Source organism: Schistocerca serialis, chromosome 11 (genome assembly GCF_023864345.2).
Source record: "Schistocerca serialis cubense isolate TAMUIC-IGC-003099 chromosome 11, iqSchSeri2.2, whole genome shotgun sequence".
Taxonomy (NCBI): domain Eukaryota; kingdom Metazoa; phylum Arthropoda; class Insecta; order Orthoptera; family Acrididae; genus Schistocerca; species Schistocerca serialis.
In genome coordinates, this window is record NC_064648.1 from 201,359,221 (window position 1) to 201,379,599 (window position 20,379).

General features: G+C 43.8%; 1 protein-coding gene across 6 annotated transcripts in view; it reads left to right on the forward strand.

The window, feature by feature from the left end:
* LOC126427399 (uncharacterized) overlaps positions 1–20,379 on the forward strand; it is a 232,097-nt gene that overhangs the window by 13,857 nt on the left and 197,861 nt on the right. For 2 of the 6 annotated variants that reach the window (XM_050089751.1, XM_050089752.1), the window contains exon 2: positions 15,370–15,584. The exons of 2 other annotated variants lie outside the window; for them this stretch is intronic. In XM_050089751.1, coding sequence (XP_049945708.1) covers positions 15,450–15,584 — 135 coding nt within the window. In that variant the 5' untranslated portion in view covers positions 15,370–15,449. Of the gene's footprint in view, positions 1–198; positions 533–15,369; positions 15,585–20,379 lie in introns of all 6 variants that reach the window. 2 more of the 6 variants (XM_050089748.1, XM_050089747.1) reach the window with 2 other exon arrangements.

A 20,379-nucleotide genomic window follows, 5' to 3' on the forward strand; every position in this document is an offset into this window, starting at 1 on the left:
ATAAATGTCTGAGCACCGACCCTTCTGGCACTCCAGACCTAACATAAACCAAATTTGATTCCTCTCTACCAATGCACACAACTTGTTGGCAGTTCTCTTGGAAAGATTTAAACATATTTACTCTGTTACGAACTATAAGTACCCTGCAAAAATTACCTGGTTGTACACTTCTCATTTTTTATTCATTTTTATTTACAGGTATGCCATGTTCACTTTAAAAAGGAAGATGTTATTTGGGAAACACGAATTTGTGATGAAAGGACAGGCCAGGTATTAGTTGCCCCCCTCAAAAAACCGCGCTTGAGGCTGGGTGCAGTTCCACTGTTATTCCCAAACTGTCCTCCTCACCTCTCAAAAGAAGAGAGCAGACATGAAGGACCAGCAGAGAAAAATCTGGGGCTCGAAAGTGAACATCTAGAAGCAGCATTACAAAAAGGCTTTGATGATTTTAGCTTCAGTTCTTCGGAACAGTTACCATTACATAACAAGGAAGTGGAATTGCCCTGTGAATTGAGGCCAGTTGAGACAAAGAGTGAGTTTCTGTATTTTGCTGAAAATTAGAAGAAATCCATTTTGTTGGTAAAAATTTAAGTATTTCATTTGTTAAGAAAAATTTGCAAGTTAAGACATTAGGAAAAGCTTCTTTTCCAAGAGAAGTAAATAATATTGATGAAATTGTAAGTATGTTGCAAGAGTTTTCAGGCAGAGATCCTGTGTACCCAGAAAGTTGCACAGACAACATAGTAGAGATAGTGACAGACAGTTGAGGAATGGTGGAAAATAAAACTGAAGAGTATGATAAGTAGATGTTAGAATTTGTGTGAACAATTTACGCTTGTAAATGCCAAAATTTTTCATCATAGGTATAGTTCATTATTGTTGTTGTTGTTGTCTTTTTCTTCTCTCATGCTTATAAATTCATACGCAGCAGTTCATTAATGAAAATACCACATCCAAGTAGGATCTGCAGAAAGTTTTATTTAAATCCATGACAGTAAAGGCTTGAGGAAAGTAATTTCCTATTTTATGCATAACAGAAATTTTGGTGCGTGACTGTTGTTGTAGTGGTGGTGGTTGTTGTCTTCAGTTCGAAGACTCGTTTGATGCAGCTGTGCATATACTCTGTCCTGTGCATGCCTGTGCATTTTTAAATAGCTACTACAACATACATCCTTCTGAATCTGCTTACTGTATTCATTACTTTGTCTCCCTGTATGATTTTAACTTGCCATCCTTCCTCCAATACTAAATTATTGAGCCCTTAATGTCTCAGAATGCATTCTACAAACCAGTCCCCTCTTCTAGTCAAGTTGTGTCACAAATTTCTTTCCATCCTAATTCTATCCACTACCCCCTCATCAGTTACATTATCTAACCATCTAATCCTCAGCATTCTGCTGTAGCACCACATTTCAAAAACTTCTATTCTCTTCTCATCTAGACTGTTTATCGTCCATGTTGCACCTGCCATAGATGGCTAAACTAAAGACAAATGCCTTCAGAAAAGACTTCCTAAAGGTTAAATCTATATTTGATGTGAAGAATCTTTACTTCTTCAAAACCACTTGCCAGTCTACATTTTATACGAGGGCCGTTCAGAAAGTAACCTCCGGTTGATTTAAAAAAATACACCAAGTTAAATAAAAATATTTTAATATATACATCTTACAACTACATCTTTGCACTATTTTTCTACATAGTCTCCATAGCGATTGAGGCACTTATCGTATCTCTTCGCAAGCTTTGAAATTCCTTCTGCATAAAAATCACCCGCTTGTGCCTGGAGCCAGCCTGTGACCGCATCTTTGAGCTCTTCGTCGTCATCAAACCGCTGTGACCCGAGCCATTTCTTCAAATGCATGAAGAGGTGATAATCACTTGGCGCCAGGTCTGGGCTGTTAGGTGGATGGTTGATAACGTCCCACTTGAAGGACTAAAGAAGGGCCGTTGTTCTGCGAGCAGAGTGAGGACGGCCGTTATCGTGAAAAAAAACGATACCGGAAGTCAGCATACCACGGCGTTTGTTCTGTATAGCCCGTCGTAACTTTTTTATTGTTTCACAGTACACGTCTTGATTAATGGTCGTACCACGTTCCATGAATTCAACCAACAACACCCCTTTGGCATCCCAAAACACCGTTGCCATCAGTTTTCTGGCAGAAAAATCGTGCGAGGCTTTTCTTGGTTTGGTAGGCGAATTTGAATGTGCCCACATCTTTGATTGTTCTTTTGTCTCAGGGTTCACGTACTTAATCCAGGTTTCATCATCGGTCACGATTCTGTTTAACAATCGTTCTCCTTCGTCCTCATAACGTGACAGAAAGTCTAATGCAGAGGCCATTCTTTGAGTTTTGTGGTGGTCGGTAAGAATTTTGGGCACCCATCGTGCACAGAACTTACGGTAACCCAATCTTGCTGTCACTATCTCGTACAAGAGAGTCTTAGAAATCTGTGGAAAACCAGTAGACAACTCCGACATTGAGAAACGTCGATTTTGACGAACTTTTGCATCAACTGTCTGAACGAGTTCGTCAGTCACCAATGATGGTCTACCACTCCTCTCTTCATCATGAACGTTTTCTCGTCCACTTTTAAATAAACGTACCCATTCACGGACAACTCCTTCACTCATAACTCTTGGTCCGTACACGGCACAAAGCTCACGATGAATAGCTGCTGCAGAATATCCTTTGGCTGTAAAAAACCTTATGACAGCACGCACTTCACATTTGGCGGGGTTTTCTATTGCAGCACACATTTCAAACTGCCACAAAAACTAAACTAGCGCAGGTACGACGTTCACTCGACCACGGCTTGATGCTGACTGACCTGTTGAGTGCGTGAACGCACAGATGGCGTCGCTGCTCCCCCCACAACCCGCACTGTGACCAATCGAAGGTTACTTTCTGAACCGCGCTCGTATATCTCTACATCGGCCACTTTCAGTTATTTTGCTGCTCAAATAACAAAACTCATCTTCTACTTAGTGTCTTGTTTCCAATTTAATTCCCTCAGCATCACCTGATTTAATTCAACTGTGTAGTAACACTGTCACGCTTTACGTCGCACTTCACTTAGCGTACACTGGGACTGTGTCCTAGGCATGCCAGATGTGAACTGACCGGGCACGGCCCGTGCTGCCTGAGTTGTTGTTGTTGTTGTTGTTGTTGTTGTTGTTGTTCCACCGGCAGAGGTCGCGGCCGAATTCTCGCGTGCCCTCTGGTGGACGGGACTCTACTTGCGGCAACTACCGTCCGTGACGCGCCGTGCCGATGTGCGCTTTCCGTGATCTTTCCAGTGGCTACTGCACTCCTCCTCCTTCGGGGGGTGAAGCCACTGTGATCCACTGCGTCGGAAGGTGGAGCGTCGGGCAGGAGCGATGACCTCCATGTCCATCAGGAGGCCGGAGTCGAGGGGATCTGCCAACCCTCGTGCCGGAACCTCTGAATACAACTGGAAGTGACCCACACGAAGAGGCCCCAATCGTCCCACCACTGGAGCCCGGGACAGAACGGGAGACAGGCCGTCGAACTCCGGATCCTGGTCCACCCCGGGAGGGGTGATGCCGGTGCTGGAGCTACTGGAGGCTGCCAAGGCTGAGAACCATCGCAGTGTGGCGGAATCACAGGAGAGAGGGGAGGTAGTGTCCCCGGAGAAACCAACACAGGTGCCGGCAATGGGGAAGCCGGTGCCCAAGGGGTCGGAGGGTGGGTGCCCAAATGTGGACGTAGCTGATTTTGGTGATGACGTACCTCCCGGTCCCCCGTCTAGGTATAGAGCCGGCGGCCATTTTGGCGCAGGACCGCTGCCAGTATCCAATGTGGATTGCGACCAAACCCATGTCCCCAGACCGACATACCTGGTGGAAAGCCGGGTACTCCGTTTTGCGAAGACTGGCGAGGACCGGGCTGGAGGAGGTGCAGCAGAGTCCTAGGTTGGCGCCCGTGGAGGAGCTCTGGGGGGCTGCGTTCTCCCATTGGTGTGGTCCGGTATGCCGTCAGGAAAAACGTCAACGCCTCCTCCGCAGGAAATTCGTGCACATACTTTTTCATCTGCATCTTAAATGTGCGCACCATGCGCTCTGCTTACCCATTCGATTGTGGATTAAAGGGGGGAGAGCAAACGTGCCGAATACCGAAGTGCCTACAAAAATCCTGGAAGGTCTGCGAAATAAACTGAGGTCCATTGTCCGAGACCAGGGTGACTGGCAGACCTTCCACAGAAAAGATTTTTGCTAGTGCCTGGATTGCAACTTCTGAAGTGGTAGAGGAGCAGCGAACCACATATGGAAATCGGGAATCAGCATCAATGACAATGAGCCAAAAGCCATTGAGATACGGGCCCGCAAAATCGATGTGAACACGTTCCCATGCCTGGGTCGCAGGCGGCCATGAAGAGAACGCTGACCTGGGAGATGCCTGTTGGCTCGCACACTGGGAACAGGCGGCCACCGAGTGCTCAATTTCTCTGTCAATACCGGGCCAGTACACATGTCTGCGAGCCAAGGTTTTAGTACGAGAAACACCCCAGTGCCCCTCATGTAATAACGTGAGGACTTCCCTTCGCAAACTTGCAGGAACAACCACGCGAGGAGCTGTATCATCCGTAGCCAGAAGGAGAACTCCTTCCAAGACGGAGAGGCGATCTCGTAGAACAAAATTATTACGAAGAGGGTTCGAGGCCCGGCCTGGAGGTCGGGATGACCACCCCTGCTGAATGAGGCGAACTACTTGCCGGAGAACCAGGTCAGCTGCCGTTTCCCTGGCAACTCTAGAACTAGTGATCGGGAAGCCAAGAACCGCTTGGCGCTGTAGTCTGTGGGCCGCCCTATCCGGAATCTGAGAGGCGGGTACAAATAAAGATATTAACGGCTTATGGTCAGTGATTAACTGAAACTTCGTGCCATACAAGAAAGGGTGAAACTTGGTAACAGCGTAGACAATGTCCAAAGCCTCTTTTTCCACCTGGGAGTAATGGGCCTGTGCAGGACTAAGAGTTTTAGCCACAAACACCAGTGGCTGCTCCGAACCACCCGCGTTGTGATGGGCCAGGACCGCCCCCACCCCATACTGCGAAGCATCTGTAGCCAGGACCAATGGCTTATGGGGGTAAAAAGTAGCCAAACAAGGCGCTGACGTGAGGAGGCCCTTCAATGAGGTGAACGCTCGCTCGCACGTAGGTGACCAATCAAAAGGAACACCCTTGTGCAGAAGGCAGTACAGGGGGCGGGCTATGGTGGAAGCCCTGGGAAGGAACCGGTGGTAATAGGCAATCTTGCCTAAAAAAGCTTGTAACTCCTTCAGCGAAGCGGGCCGCGGAAGGTCGACGATACCTCGGACCAAACTTCCTAGTGGCTGGACGCCGTGCCGAGAGATTGTGTAGCCCACTTACTCAATGGACGGTTGGAAGAAGTTTGACTTACGCAGGTTGCAATGCAAGCCCACGGACCTGAATTTGAGAAAGAGGGTGTGAAGGTTGTGCAAGTGTTCCTTCGTGCTGTGGCCCGTGACAATTATGTCGTCCAGGTAATTAATACAATGAGGGATTGTCGACGTGGCGTGCTCAAGATAATGCTGGAATATCGCCGGGGCACTGGATATTCCGAAGGCCAACCGCTGGTATTGGTAAAGGCCAAACGGGGTGTTGACAACCGCCAGCCGTTTGGAGTCCTCATCAAGAGGTATCTGATGATAAGCCTCCGAAAGATCGATTTTCGAAAAATATTGGCCTCCCGCCACAGCGGAGAACAATTCATCAGCACGAGGCAAAGGATAGGTGTCCACTACCAATTGGGAATTAATGGTGGCCTTGAAATCACCACAAAGACGTAAGTTTCCCGAGAGTTTCCTGACAATAACGAGGGGCGAAGCCCACTCACTGGAAGAAATGGGAAGAACGACCCCTAGGGCTGTCAGCCGGTCTAGCTCTGCTTTTACCTGAGGGTGGAGAGCCAAGGGGATCTGCCTCGCGTGTAGAAAACGCGGGTGAGCCGATGCCTGCAACGTTAAGTGAGCTTCAAAGTCTGAAACACCCCCCAGGCCCTCCTCAAAGATATCTGGAGAGTCAGAGGTCAAAGATTCCAATGAGTGATAGGGAACGTCTTTGGAGACCAACTGTATGGTATCAGTGATAGAAAAACCGGAAGCTTGAAAGGCATCGAAGCCAAAAAGGTTAGCGGAGCTCGCATCACTGACAACAATAAAAGTAATAGGCCGAGTGACTGATTTGTAAGTCACGTCAGTAGTGAATTGACCCAGTAGGGGAATGAACTGTTTACCATAACTGCGTAGACGCCAGTAAACTGGCGCCAACGGAGGCGACCCAAGGTCGGAGTAAGCTTGTGCATTCGACAAAGAAACTGCCGCGCCCGTATCTACTTGCAGTCGTAATCGGCGCGACCGAACCGACACCTCAATAAAGAGTTTGTGTGCCGATGCGTCGGGAGCCTGGCCCAATAAAACTTCCTGAATGTCAACATACATGTTCTCTGTAACTGCTTCCTTCGATTCTTTTGAGACCGAGCGGCAAACTTTAGCAATGTGTCCTTTTTAATTACATTTGCGACAAACGGCCCAACGCTGGGGGCACTCCGACCGATCGTGATGTATATAGCACGACGCACAGGACGGTAACAGGGGCCGACGGCCGGAACTCTGTTTACGCGCCGTGCGGGAGTGGCTGTAATGGCCGGATTGTACTGTTCGCTTGTCGTCCACCCCAGACATAGTGGGCGCGTCCGCGCCACCCTCAACCGCCGCGACGTCGCGCCACGCTTCCAACTGTTGCCCTGTGGCGAGAGAGACTTCGTACGATTGAGCAATGGACAGGCCTTCCTCGAGGGAGGGGTCTTCTAACAGCAGGGCCCGTTGCCGGACCTCCCTATCAGGGGCCGAACGAACAATGACGTCGCGCACCATAACGTGGGCATACGACTCTCGCGACTACTCCGTGACAAAATGACACTTGCGACTAAGACCGTGCAGGGTAGCGGCCCACGCCCGGTAAGACTGATGGGGCTGCTTCTTGCATTGATAGAACTCGATCCTAGCCGCCACAACATGCGTGCGGCGGCAATAATATGAAGACAGCAAGGAACACAGCGCGTCAAAAGACGACTAGGGTTCCTGCAACGGCGCTAGCTGCCGCAAAACTTGATGCAGCGAGGGAGATATCTGAGACGAGAAAAGAACACGACATACCTCCACATCGGCAACACGAAACACCTGGAAGTGCTGCCGAAGGCGATGTTCGCACGCGTCCCAATCCTCCCCCGTCTCGTCATACGGGGGAAAGGGAGGAGGGAACGGCGCCGGAGCAGACTGCACGGAGAGCAACTCCGCATGCACTTGTTTCGTGGTGGCCACGAGTTGCATCTGCTGCTCAACCAAAATCCGCACTAAATCCTCCGTGCCGTGGATGAGCTGTGAAACCAGAACGACGGCGCAACACGCGAAAGAACGACCCTACTCGTCGCCAATTGTGTAGTAACACTGTCACGTTTTACGTTGCACTTCACTTAGCGTAGACCGGGACTGTGTCCTAGGCATGCCCGATGTGAACTGACCAGGCACGGCCCATGCTGCCCGAGTTGCTGCTGCTGCTGTTGTTGTTGTTGTTGTTCCGCTGGCAGAGGTCGCGGCCGAATTCTTGCGTGCCCTCTGGTGGACGGGACTCTACTTGTGGCAACTACCGTCCGTGACGCGCCGTGCCGATGTGCGCCTCCGCGATCTTTCTGGTGGCTACTGCAAACTGCATTCCCGGGGCTTTGTTTTGCTTTTGTTGACATTCATTGTGCAATGTTTTTTCAAGACACTGTCCATTCCATTCAACTGTTCACGCCACCTTTGCCATCTGTGATAGAATTGCAGTGCCATCGGCAAACTGCAAAGTTTTGATTTCTTCTCCCTGAACTTCAATTCCTACTCCAGTTTTTCGTCAGTTTCCTTCGCTGCTTGTTCAACATACGGACTGAATAACATAGGGTATAGGCTACAACCCTGTCCCACTCCCTTCACAACCACTGCTTCCATTTCATGCTCCTCTACTCTTTGTAACTGCTTTCTGGTTTCCATACATGTAACAAATCATTTTTTGCTGTCTGTGTTTTACTGTTACTACCTCCAGAATTTCGAAGAGTGTACTCCAGTCAACACAAGCAATGGATTTCTCCAAATCTACTTATGCTGTAACTGTAGGTTTGCCTTTCCTTAATCTATATTCCAAGATAAGTTGTAGGGTCAGTATTGCCTGATGTATTCCAACATTTCTTCACAACCCAAATTCATCTTTCCCAAAATCGGCTTTTACCAGTTATTCCATTCTTATGTAAATAATGTGTGTCAATATATTGCAACCAAGACCATTTAACTGATGCTTCAACAATGTAGGAAAAAACAAGTTGCTACTTACCATAAAGAAGACATGTCAAGTTGCAGACAAGCACAATTAAGACAGTCACATAAAGCTTTTAGCCACAGCCTTCGTTAGTACGACACACATTCGCATACACAAGCAAGCGAGCGAGCACACCTCATGCACACACGACCACCAACTCCAGCATCTTGGGCCAGAATTCGGCCAAAGTAAGAGTGATTTCAGGTGTGCTGCAGGGGAGTGCCATAGGACCGTTGCTATTCACAATATATATAAATGACCTTGTGGATAACATCGGAAGTTCACTTAGTCTTTTTTGCAGATGATGCTATAGTATATTGAGAGGTTGTAACAATGGAAAATTGTACTGAAATGCAGGAGGATCTGCAACAAATTGACGCATGGTGCAGGGAATGGCAATTGAATCTCAATGTAGACAAGTGTAATGTGCTTTGAATACATAGAAAGAAAGATCCATCATCATTTAGCTACAATATAGCAGGTCAGCAACTGGAAGCAGTTAATTCCATAAATTATCTGGGAGTAGGCATTAGGGGTGATTTAAAATGGAATGATCATATAAAGTTGATCGTCGGTAAAGCAGATGTCAGACTGAGATTCATTGGAAGAATCCTAAGGAAATGCAGTCCAAAAACAAAGGAAGTAGGTTACAGTACACTTGTTCGCCCACTGCTCGAATACTGCTCACTGGTGTGGGATCCGTACCAGGTAGGGGTGATAGAAGAGATAGAGAAGATTCAACAGAGAGCAGCGCGCTTAGTTACAGAATCATTTAGTAATTGTGAAAATGTTAGGGAGATGATAGATGAACTCCATTGGAAGACTCTTCAAGAGAGATGCTCAGTAGCTCGGTACGGGCTTTTGTTGAAGTTTCGAGAACATACCTTCACCGAGGATTCAAGCAGTATATTGCTGCCTCCTGCGTATATCTCGCGAAGAGACAATGAGGATAAAATCAGAGAAATTAGAGCCCACACAGAGGCGTACTGACAATCCTCCTTTCCAAGAACAATACGAGACTGGAATAGAAGGGAGAACCGACAGAGGTACTAAAGGTATCCTCCTCCACACACCGTCAGGTGGTTTGCGGAGTATGGATGTAGATTTAGATGTAGATTGTGGAGTTGGCAGGTGCACACGTGTGTGTGTGTGTGTGTGTGTGTGTGTGTGTGTGTGTGTGTGTGTGTGTGTGTTTGTTTTTACTGATAGAGGCTGTGGCTGAAAGCTTTATGTGACAGTCTTTTAATTGTGCCTGTCTGCTACTTGACGTGTCTTCTTTATGGTAAATAGCAATCTGTCTTTTCCTGCATTGTTAATAGTCCTAAACTAATAGTTAAGTAATACTGACCCATCAACACCTGTTTTCTTTGGAATTGGAATTACTGTATTCTTCTTGAAGTCTGAGGCTATTTCGTCAATCACATACATCTTTCTCAGCATATGAAAGAGTTTTGTCATGGCTGGTGCTTCCAGGATTATCAGTAATTCTGAGTGAATGTTTCCCTTGACCTTGTATTAATTAATTGGGACAATTAAAATTTTGTTAGTGTTTGGCATGGTAAGTCATCCTGTGAAACTTTATTAAATGTCTTCTCTGCCTAGAACAGCCAGTTAGGAATCCCTGTCATGTGACTATATTGGATCTAATGGCTGCAGACAGACCTGACCTCTTTCAGGATGTCCACATCCAAAGTGGTAGATTAGATTAGATTAGATTCAGTTTTCGTTCCATAGAACCAAAAAATGAGATGATTCTCAGGTGTGTGGAACATGTCAGAAAGTATAACATAAAAACATAAAACATTTTAATACAATACTTACTATCCTGATCATTTGTCAGGAGATCGTCAAACTAGGTGAATACAATGTGGTAAACTGGAACAGCCAATATTTACAGTTAACATGCTGCCGAATGAAACATTATTATGCTCTATTAATAAATTTATCACACAGTAAATACCTAATCTTGACTCTTGTGACCAAGTGTTGTCAAAACTGAAATCCAACAGATATTTTTACTTAAGCTGGCTTAACAGTCTCCGTTAAGATATTCATCTATGAAGTAGTAGGAATTGCCTATCAAAAAGTCTCTCAAAATCTGTTTGAACCGCACTTTGTCAGTGACCATGATGTGATTGTGGCAACAATGATTACCAAAGTACAAAGGACATCTAAAACAAGCAGAAAAATATATATATATATATATATATATATATATATATATATATATATATATATATGTGTGTGTGTGTGTGTGTGTGTGTGTGTGTGTGTGTGTGTGTGTGTGTTCAATAAACTAGTTAAAAAAATCAGTAATATCATATCTCAATAAGGAACATGGAAGTTTCAGCACAGGTTGGTAGCATGTAGAGGAACTCTGACTTAGGTTTAATAGAACAGTCAATCACGCACTGGATGGATATGTACCCAATTGAACAATTCATAAAGGAGGGCACCTCCATTGTACCATGGTATACAGTCCTGTAAAGAAACTTCTAAAAAAACAGAGATTATTGTATAATAGGTGCAAAAAGAAGCATAGGATTATAGATAGAGGGTTGCTGAATGAAACACATTTGGCTGTGATGAGAGCAATGCATGATCCCTTCTATGACTACGGTAGCAGAATATTGTCAAATGACATTTCGCAAAATCCAAAGAAATTTTGGTCTTGTGTAAGGGTTGTTAGTGGCACCAGAGTTAGTGTCTAGTCCCTACTGAGTGAATGAGAAAGGAACTGAAATTGAGGGTAGCAAAGCAAAAGATGAAATGCTCAACTCCATTGTCAAATGGTCCTTTACAAAGGAAATCTCAGTAGAATTGACCCAATTTAAGCTTTGTACCACTGAAAAGATGAGTGAAGTAAATATTAGTGTCAGCAGTGTTGGGAAACAGTTGAAATCGTTAAATGGAACAAAGCTCCAGGTCCCAATGAAATACCTGTGAGATCCTATACTGAATTTGCAGCTGAGTTAACCCCTCTTCAAACTATACTCTGTTGTAGATCCCTTGAACAAAAAACTGGCCCAGTTTTTGGGAAGAGGCACAGGCCACACCTGTGTATAAGAAGGGTAGTAGAAGTGATCCACAAAATTACAGTTCAATATTTTTGACCGATTTGTTGTAGAATCTTAGAACATATTCTGAGCTTAAACATAATGAGGTATGTAAGTCTGTAGGTTTCCCTTTATAAGAGGAAAGAGGATGTGACACTCGTCTCTGTCAGTGTTGTAGCAGTAGTGGACACCAGAAGATCCCAGCAGAGGAGTCGAAATGTCAATAATTTTAGAGAAAATATGATGCGGCGTAATAACCCAGAAGATTTTAACTTCAGTTATAATGTATATTGAACAGAATGACCTTCTCAATGCCAACCAGCATGGATTCCGAGAACATCAATTACGCGATAAGTCACACAAATCTGAAGGCTGTAAATTCAGCTTAGGAATTACAATTACAAATAACCTAAATTGGAACAATTACATAGGTAATATTGTGGGTAGAGCAAACCAAAGACTGTGATTCATTGGCAGAACACTTAGAAGGTGCAACAGGTCTACTAAAGAGACTGCTTACATCATGCTTGTCCGCCCTATTCTGGAGTATTGCTGTGCGGTGTGGGATCCGCATCAGGTGGGACTGACGGATGACATCAAAAAATTACGAAGAAGGGCAGCTTGTTTTGTATTATCGCGAAATAGGGGACATAGTGTCACAGACATGATCCGTAAATTGGAGTGGCAATCATTAAAACTAAGGCATTTTTCGTTGTGACGGGACCTTCTCATGAAATTTCAATCACCAATTTTCTACTCCGATTGCAAAAACATTCTGTTGGCACCCACCTACGTAGGGAGAAATGATCATCACGATAAAATAAGAGAAATCAGGGATCGCACAGAAAAATTTAAGTGCTCGTTTTTCCCGCGTGCCATTCGAGAGTGGAACGGTAGAGAGACAGCTTGAAGGTGGTTCATTGAACCCTCTGCCAGGCACTTTATTGTGAATAGCAGAGTACTCATGTAGATGTGTTAAACTCAACTTGCACTTTTTTCACATGACGTGCCGAAAGCTTTATATCAAGCAAACCAGATAGATAAAGTGTCTTTTGATTTCTAAAAAGCATTTGACTCAGTACCGCACCTATTCTTATTGTCAAAAGTACGTTCTTATGGGGTATCAAGTCAAATTTGTGACTGGACTGGGGATGTTTTGATGGAGTGGACACAGCATGTTATCTTGGATGGAGAGTCGTCGTCAGATGTAGAAGTAACTTCGGGTGTGCCACCAGGGAATGTGTTGGGACCTTTGCTGTTCATATTGTATATTAATGAGCTTGCAGACAATATTAATAGTAAAACCAGGCTTTTTGCAGATGATACAGCTATCTCTGGTAAACTACTATCTGAGAGAAGCAGCATAATTTTTCAGTCATATCATGAGAAGATTTCAACATGGTGGAGAGATTAGCAACTTGTTGTAACTGTCCAGAAATGTAAAATTACGCACTTCGCAAAACAAAAAAAAACATAGTATCCTGTGACTGTTGGAATCGGCCAACTCATACGAATACCTGGGTGTAACACTTTATAGGGATATGAAATGGGATGATCACACAGGTTTAATCATGGGCAAAATAGGTGGTAGGCTTCAGTTTATTGATAAAATACTGAGAAGTGCGATCAGTCTACAAAAGAGATTGCTTACAAATCACTCGTGCAACCTATCCTAGAATGTTGCTCAAGTGTGTGAGACCCGTATCAGATAGTACTAATTGGGCATATTGAACATATACAGAGAAGGGCAGCACAAATGGTCACAGGTTTGTTTAATCCATAGGAGTGTGTCCCAAAGATACTGAAGGAGCCAAAATGGCAGACTCTTGAAGACAGACATAAACTATCCCGAGGAAGTCTATTAACAAAGTTTCAAGAACCAGCTTTAAATAATTACTGTATGGATATACTACAACCACCTATGTATCACTCACACAGGGATCATAAGGACAAGATTAGAATAATTGCTGCACACCCAGAGGCATCCAGTCAATCATTCTTCCTGCGCTCCACATTTGACTAGTAACTAGTATACTGGAACACACCTTCTTCTGTGCACCTCCCAGTGGTTCACATTGTATAGATGTGGGTAGATGTATTGAATTAGGTCTGTCAGTGCTTTGTCAAATTCTTCTCACACTATCACATCTCCTAGCTCCGCTTCATCTACTTCCTCTTCTCTTTCTTTAATACTGCCTTCAAGTTCAGTTCTCTTGTATAGCTCCTCCATATATTCTTCCGTTTTCCACTTTTCTGTTGCTTGCTTAATACTGGTTTTCCATCTAAGCTCTTCATATTCGTATACCTGAATATCAGTGGTTGCCGCTCACCATATAGCGGAGATGCTGAGTCACAGATTGGCACAACAAAAAGATTCTCACAAATATAGTGTTTGGCCATGAAGGCCTTTGTCGACAATAGACACACACAGTTACACAATCGTAACTCTCTCACCCCACTGCTGTCTCAGCATTTGTGTGTGTGTGTGTGTGTGTGTGTGTGTGTGTAGCATCTCCACTATATGATGAGTAGCAACCTTCCTTCTCATAATATTGTTACATTCCATCCTGGAGTTTCCATTGTTTGAATATCAATGGTGTTAATATTGTTTTGAATGTAAACGAAGTTGATCTATATTCTTATCTGGGATAAGGGACGAAGAGGAGGTTTGCGATGTAGGGGGCAACGAAATCTAAATTTTCAGTATTTCATGAAATTATTGAGCAAATTCAAAAACTTCAAATTCTCTCATAACCTACTCATTAAGAGGTATAATCTCATGTTATTTTAACACAATAAGGCAAGTATTACAGTTGGTACGCTGTGTTAATTTTGAAGCAGAGTAATGGGCAGTGCACAAATACCTGAACTTTATTTGTCCTGTGTTCTCATCCCGTATGGTAAGTCTCCCTTGACCTGCACTTCTGGGTGAATTTCCTGAAATCTACCCCTTTTCGTAGACCTCTCCAGTCCTTTTCCGTCACCCTTCTTCCTTGCCCTTCAACCACTTCGCCTGAAGGAGGAGCCACTGTCTCCAAAAGCTTGCCAATTACAACAGTCGTTTATGTGTGTGTTCTGCTGCTGCTTAGTGAGTAGATTTGTTATCTATCCAATTAAATAATTTTATCAATAATTGATTTTTATATTTATCTACTTTATGTTTCACGGAGATGCTCGTGCAACATGCACCTTTTTTTTAAAAAATTAGCACACTTTGGAACCAAAACTGGACTGCTCCCACGGAAGGGGAGCATTCTCCTACAAAGCCATGCTGCCCATTGAAGAAGAAGAAGAAAAAAGAATTTGCTGTAAGGTACTAACAACACTAGGAAAACTCCGAAGTTAGTTTCCTCGAGCATATTTGAGAGTTGAATGGAACTCATAGGGAATGATACTATATGACTTATGAACTTCAGTTACCATGAAAATAAAAATGAAAATATAAAACAGCTTTGGCTGCTGTCTTGCAGCAGGTTGGCCCCCACAGGCTACTCAGCCCGGCTTCTTGTTGTGATGTCTGAAAGGGAAGATGTTGGCGCAACAACGCATTCCGCATCCATCAGTCATATTTGTTCCTAAAATCCCAATGATACCTCTGTGGTTCTTTTTGATATTTTTGAAGTCATTGTTCGCAATATTCCCAGCTGCATCTCCTCTGTGGTGATGCTGGTGGTAGTACCATTTGTTTCTTGGTTTTGCCATTGCCATTGTTATAATTTTGTATTGTTTAGTTATTTTGTCCATTGGTCATTCTTCGGGGTTTGGATTTCCACTGAGCATACAGCTTCATGTTATCGACACAGTATAACATTGTCTGCCGATCGCTAATTCCTCTTCCCGCCCCAATCCCCTCCCGAATTTACTACACCACTTAACCATTCACTCTGTAGTTAACATGATTAATTTTCTTATATTATAGGCACCTTGAGGGGAAGTGTGCAAGGTCGCACCTCCCGTCAATTTGACCACACTTACGCTCGGCCTATTCCTTCCAAATCGATGACAGATTTTGAAGATGTTGCGGATCTTAATCAAAGTCGGACAGCTGGAAGACACCAAATTGTAGCTGAAGCACCCAACGGAAAAGTCTCTCACTGTGGAAGCCGTGTGGTGCCAAGTTGTTTCACAAAGGTAGTAAGCATCAGTTCATTTCACATATGTAATGTATCACAGTCGTTCTATGACTTTTGTGAATGTACTGTAATCCTTCATAGTTAGTTGTCATACCTGGTCATTGTATTTGCTTGCTCAAAAATCTCTCTTGTGCATCCGTGCATAGAGTAGTGATTGATTTTGGAGGTTTACAACAGGTCATAATCCACAAACACTTCCTCATTGTGATCGGGGTCTGTGTGGAAAAAAAACAGTTAATACATATTATTTAAGTTTTATTCTTGAAGTATTGCTTATTAATTATTCTTCCCTACTCTTGAATTAACTTTCATCTGGATTATGCAACCATGAACACTTATTACATAATCATGTACCGGTGTATTTTCTGAGTGGAGATATCCAACAGCTTTTTTGCAAGAGTTCAGATATACACATTCTTGAGCATATTCTCGATTAATGATTTTTGACGTTGCATACTCCGAGGCTCCCATTAACCTGACTGTGCAGTGCTGGAAGCTCCACGGTGATGTAGAAGTGTGTGCTGGTGCACTTCAACCAGTACAAGCTGCCCGAGGTGTAACTCAAGCAAACACCGCATTACAAAACAAGTATTTGCACTACCACATGACGTCATCAAGATAACTGATATCTTTGGTGCCATAGTGGGTAACCTTGGTGGGGAGTGATGAAATATGCTCATGTATTTTAGAACAAACTTCGGCAGAAATCGTGTTCTTCTTGAGATTTTTACCTCGTTTACCTTGAGGTGATTTACCCTGTTAGGAGATCGGTAAGCCTTCGAACTGTGCTCAGTAATGCCATAGAATGAAATAAACGCTTTCTTACATAACCTTTTCCTTTCTCCTCTTTATAGTAAGAAATATTCAAAACTGGCTCCTTTTTATCTAGGCTGTACAGAACGAGGCCTACGGTGCTTAATTGGCGTATTTTTCAATCAGTTGTTGTAAGAAAATATTTTGTTTGTCTTTTGTTTTCAACTGATTCAAATTAGCAACAAATTCAGATTTGTCATCACCATGAAACTTAATAAAGCATTGTTATTTACAGCTACAAGTAGCACCTGTTGTTCTAGATGGGATGAGACGCACTTTCCAGTTGATGTGTTCAACCTCAAAAACCTTAGAGGTTCTAATGACGTTTCTTCAATGTTTTTCTTCATTTCTGCTCCTTTTCTTAGGAGCTGTTTCATGATCACTTTCACTGCTTGTGGTACTCACAGACATATTAAACATAGAACAGGAAACATTAAGCACGAACTTGGAACACATTGAAAACAATCAACAAAACAAAGACTTTGATAACAGCAGCTGTTTAGGCTGGTAAGCACCTTGCTCATGCTTGGTAAAGGGATAAGACTGGTCATGCGATCTATCGGTGGGAGCAGAAACATCAGTGACTGACTCGTGTTATTTCTGTGCTCAACATTAGAAACATAGAAACATTAGTATCTATGAATCTACTCAACAGAGTAACATGGTCCTTGCACTTGACACGCATCTTGCCTTTCTAAGCATCCTTTCATTGAAAACGATTTTGTGCCTTTTTGTGACTGAAGTGGTTTCTGCACTCACCAATTCATTTCCACCTTCTCCTCTGCAATAAATTATTTTATGCCTTTCATTCACATCATTCCTAAGTAAGCTGTACAGGGATATGTTTCACTGCTCTGAGATGGTATGTAAGACTACATAGTTCAGGGAATGGTGCTGTAGAGCTTTGATAGTTGACTTTAACAACGTCTCTGTTTATACAGCCTGTGTTTATACAGCCTGTGTTTATACAGCCTGTGTTTATACAGCCTGTGTTTATACAGCCTGTGTTTATACAGTCTCTGTATATTACATTATAATGTCCAGAAACTGATACTGTTTTGACGATTACAGCTGTTATAAATATTAGGAAATGAATTCATAAAAATTAATAATTTATACAATGTCAGGCAGCGTATTGAACCGTGTCGTTTGCCACGGTTCCTGTTTTTTCCCTCGGTTTACTTGTGTTTGGAGTTTCTGCGCTTTCCTAGAGGGCATTACGGAGCCTCCACGAGCCTGCTACTAGCGCACCCGGCGCAAGGAGGTGCTGTGTGCCACGCCGAGGGCAGACGAGACAGTCGAGACGAGTGTTTGGCCCTGGACGAGTGTTCTGCAGTGGGATGCTTGGTCCCTGTATGCTAAGTCTGGATGGACCCAAAAGACTGGGACATGAGGACACAAGAGGCTGTAAATCTGTGGACAATGTTGGGTTTCCATTCATGGACTGGGGAAGCTATGAAGTCCGTCTGCAGCTGCCATTAACCTCCAGATGGTGGTGGTGTCACTGAAAGTAAGATTTTTCATCTAGTTAATGCAACGGTCGTCATCTGGTGGGGCCAGTCTTCCGGTATTGTGGAAGCTATTAATAACTGTGTGGCAACGTTTCTCTGCTTTGAGTTTCTGATCGGAAATTGCCTTGCGTGTGTGTTACTGCCCTCTTGCAGGATTGTGCATTTGAACGCCATTCTGACTCGCTTATGGCGTGTGTCGTAAAGGAAAGAGAGAGAGAGAGAGGGGGGGGGGGGGGGGGGAAAGGAAAATTTTTTGGCTGTGGACCTCCGGCAAGCCGTTGTTTTCCCATGGACAGCGTAGGTCACTTTTTGCATAAGCACATTGTAAAATGTTTAAATAACCTTGTACTGTCTGGTGGAGAGATACAGTGAACTGCAGCCAGTTAATTTTACGGATGTCTGAAATGCGAGATTATGTTAATGTTCGCTAATATCTGTTGTGTTTTAGTACAGAGACTTTAGTCACTGTTATTGTGTACACATTCTTGTGTTAAGGAGTTTGGTCCCCGTGGCATTTAAGCGCTCTATTTAGTTACATTTAAAGTAGTGCTAGAGTTTCTATTTGGTAATCCTCCTAGTCATGACTGATGTCGGTTGCTCGGTCTGTCTGAAATGTCGGGTCTTTTGAGTAGAGACCGTCGTTAGACTTGCTCTCCTCTCTCCCGAATTCTCGTACTGATACTACGGTGGGAGTTCTGTCGGAATCTCATTTGCAGAAGTTACCAATTCTTGTGAGCGCAAATAAAGCTACCTTTGCCTCTGTAATTTTCATCTGCTGGCCAGCGGGCTTTGGGTGATAATTAAAAATCACCAACTGGTCTTCGTCCAGCTTAGTTGCTCGTGTTAGACGAGTTCCCTTTCCGGTTTGGGTAAATGTTTCCTCCTCCTGGCGGAGCCATCCTCTTTCTCGAGCCACGCTGGGGTAAGAGTTGCCCCAGCATGTATTGCTGCTCAGTATTCCAGGAGAATGAAGTAATAGGTTAGTTATCTATTCTACCGTTATCCCCGAGAAAGGCGAATTAGAGTAGTTCTGGATATCCACCTAAAGATTGTACACTATTAAGATAGTTCTAGGTTTGGAGAAATTGCTGTTCAGTAAAATTTAGCCTTCTATGTCGGTAGTCCGGTGTATTCGACGATCCGACATTGTTATAGAACTGAGACACTTGGTTTCGACGCATTTGCTGAGATTTGACTTGTTTGCTATTGATGTTAATTGCTTTAGATGAATTTTATTTAATCTGTGGCTATAATTCTTAATGACTGATCATCCTAGTTCTATGGGACTTTATTAACTGTTGATCCTTATTGTTTATGGTCTTAAATATACAGGGTGTTACAAAAAGGTACGGCCAAACTTTCAGGGAACATTCCTCACACACAAATAAAGAAAAGATGTTATGTGGGCATGTGTCCGGAAACGCTTAATTTCCATGTTAGAGCTCATTTTAGTTTCGTCGGCATGTACTCCAACGTGATCAAATTGTAAACTTTAACAATCAACATGTGTGGGCTGACGAGAGTCCGCACGCAATTGCGCAATCACATCATCAACACAGATTTTCTGTTAACGTTTGGGCAGGCATTGTTGGTGATGTCTGGACTGGGCCCCACGTTCTTCCACCTACGCTCAATGGAGCACGTTATCATGATTTCATACGAAATACTCTACCTGTGCTGCTAGAACACGTGCCTTTACAAGTACGACACAACATGTGGTTCATGCATGATGGAGCTCCTGCACATTTCAGTCGAAGTGTTAGTACGCTTCTCAACAACAGATTCGGTGACCGACGGATTGGCAGAGGCGGACCAATTCCGTGGCCTCCACGCTCTCCTGACCTCAACCCTCTTGACTTTCATTTATGGGGGCATTTGAAAGCTCTTGTCTACGCAACTCCGGTACCAAATGTAGAGACACTTCGTGCTCGTATTGTGGACGGCTGTGATACAATACGCCATTCTCCAGGGCTGCATCAGCGCATCAGGGATTCCGTGCGACGGAGGGTGGATGCACGTATCCTCGCTAACGGAGGTCACTTTGAACATTTCCTGTAACAAAGTGTTTGAAGTCACGCTGGTGCGTTCTGTTGCTGTGTGTTTCCATTCCATGATTAATGTGATTTGAAGAGAAGTAATAAAATGAGCTCTAACATGGAAAGTAAGCGTTTCCGGACACATGTCCCATTACGTATTTTCTTGCTTTGTGTGTGAGGAATATTTCCTGAAAGTTTGGCCGTACCTTTTGTAACACCCTGTATGTTTGTTTAAAGGGGTAATCTTAGATTAATTGTTTATTACGTAATTCTTAAGTTATATACCAAATATTACGAGTGCAAATATTCTCTCATTGTTGCACTTTTGTGTTCTGTGGTTTGCACTGAAGGGTGTGACAATAAATGCAAAATCTAAAGTGAAATGTTGGGACGAATTAATCCTTTCCCTTATCATTACCTTTAAAGATAACTGATT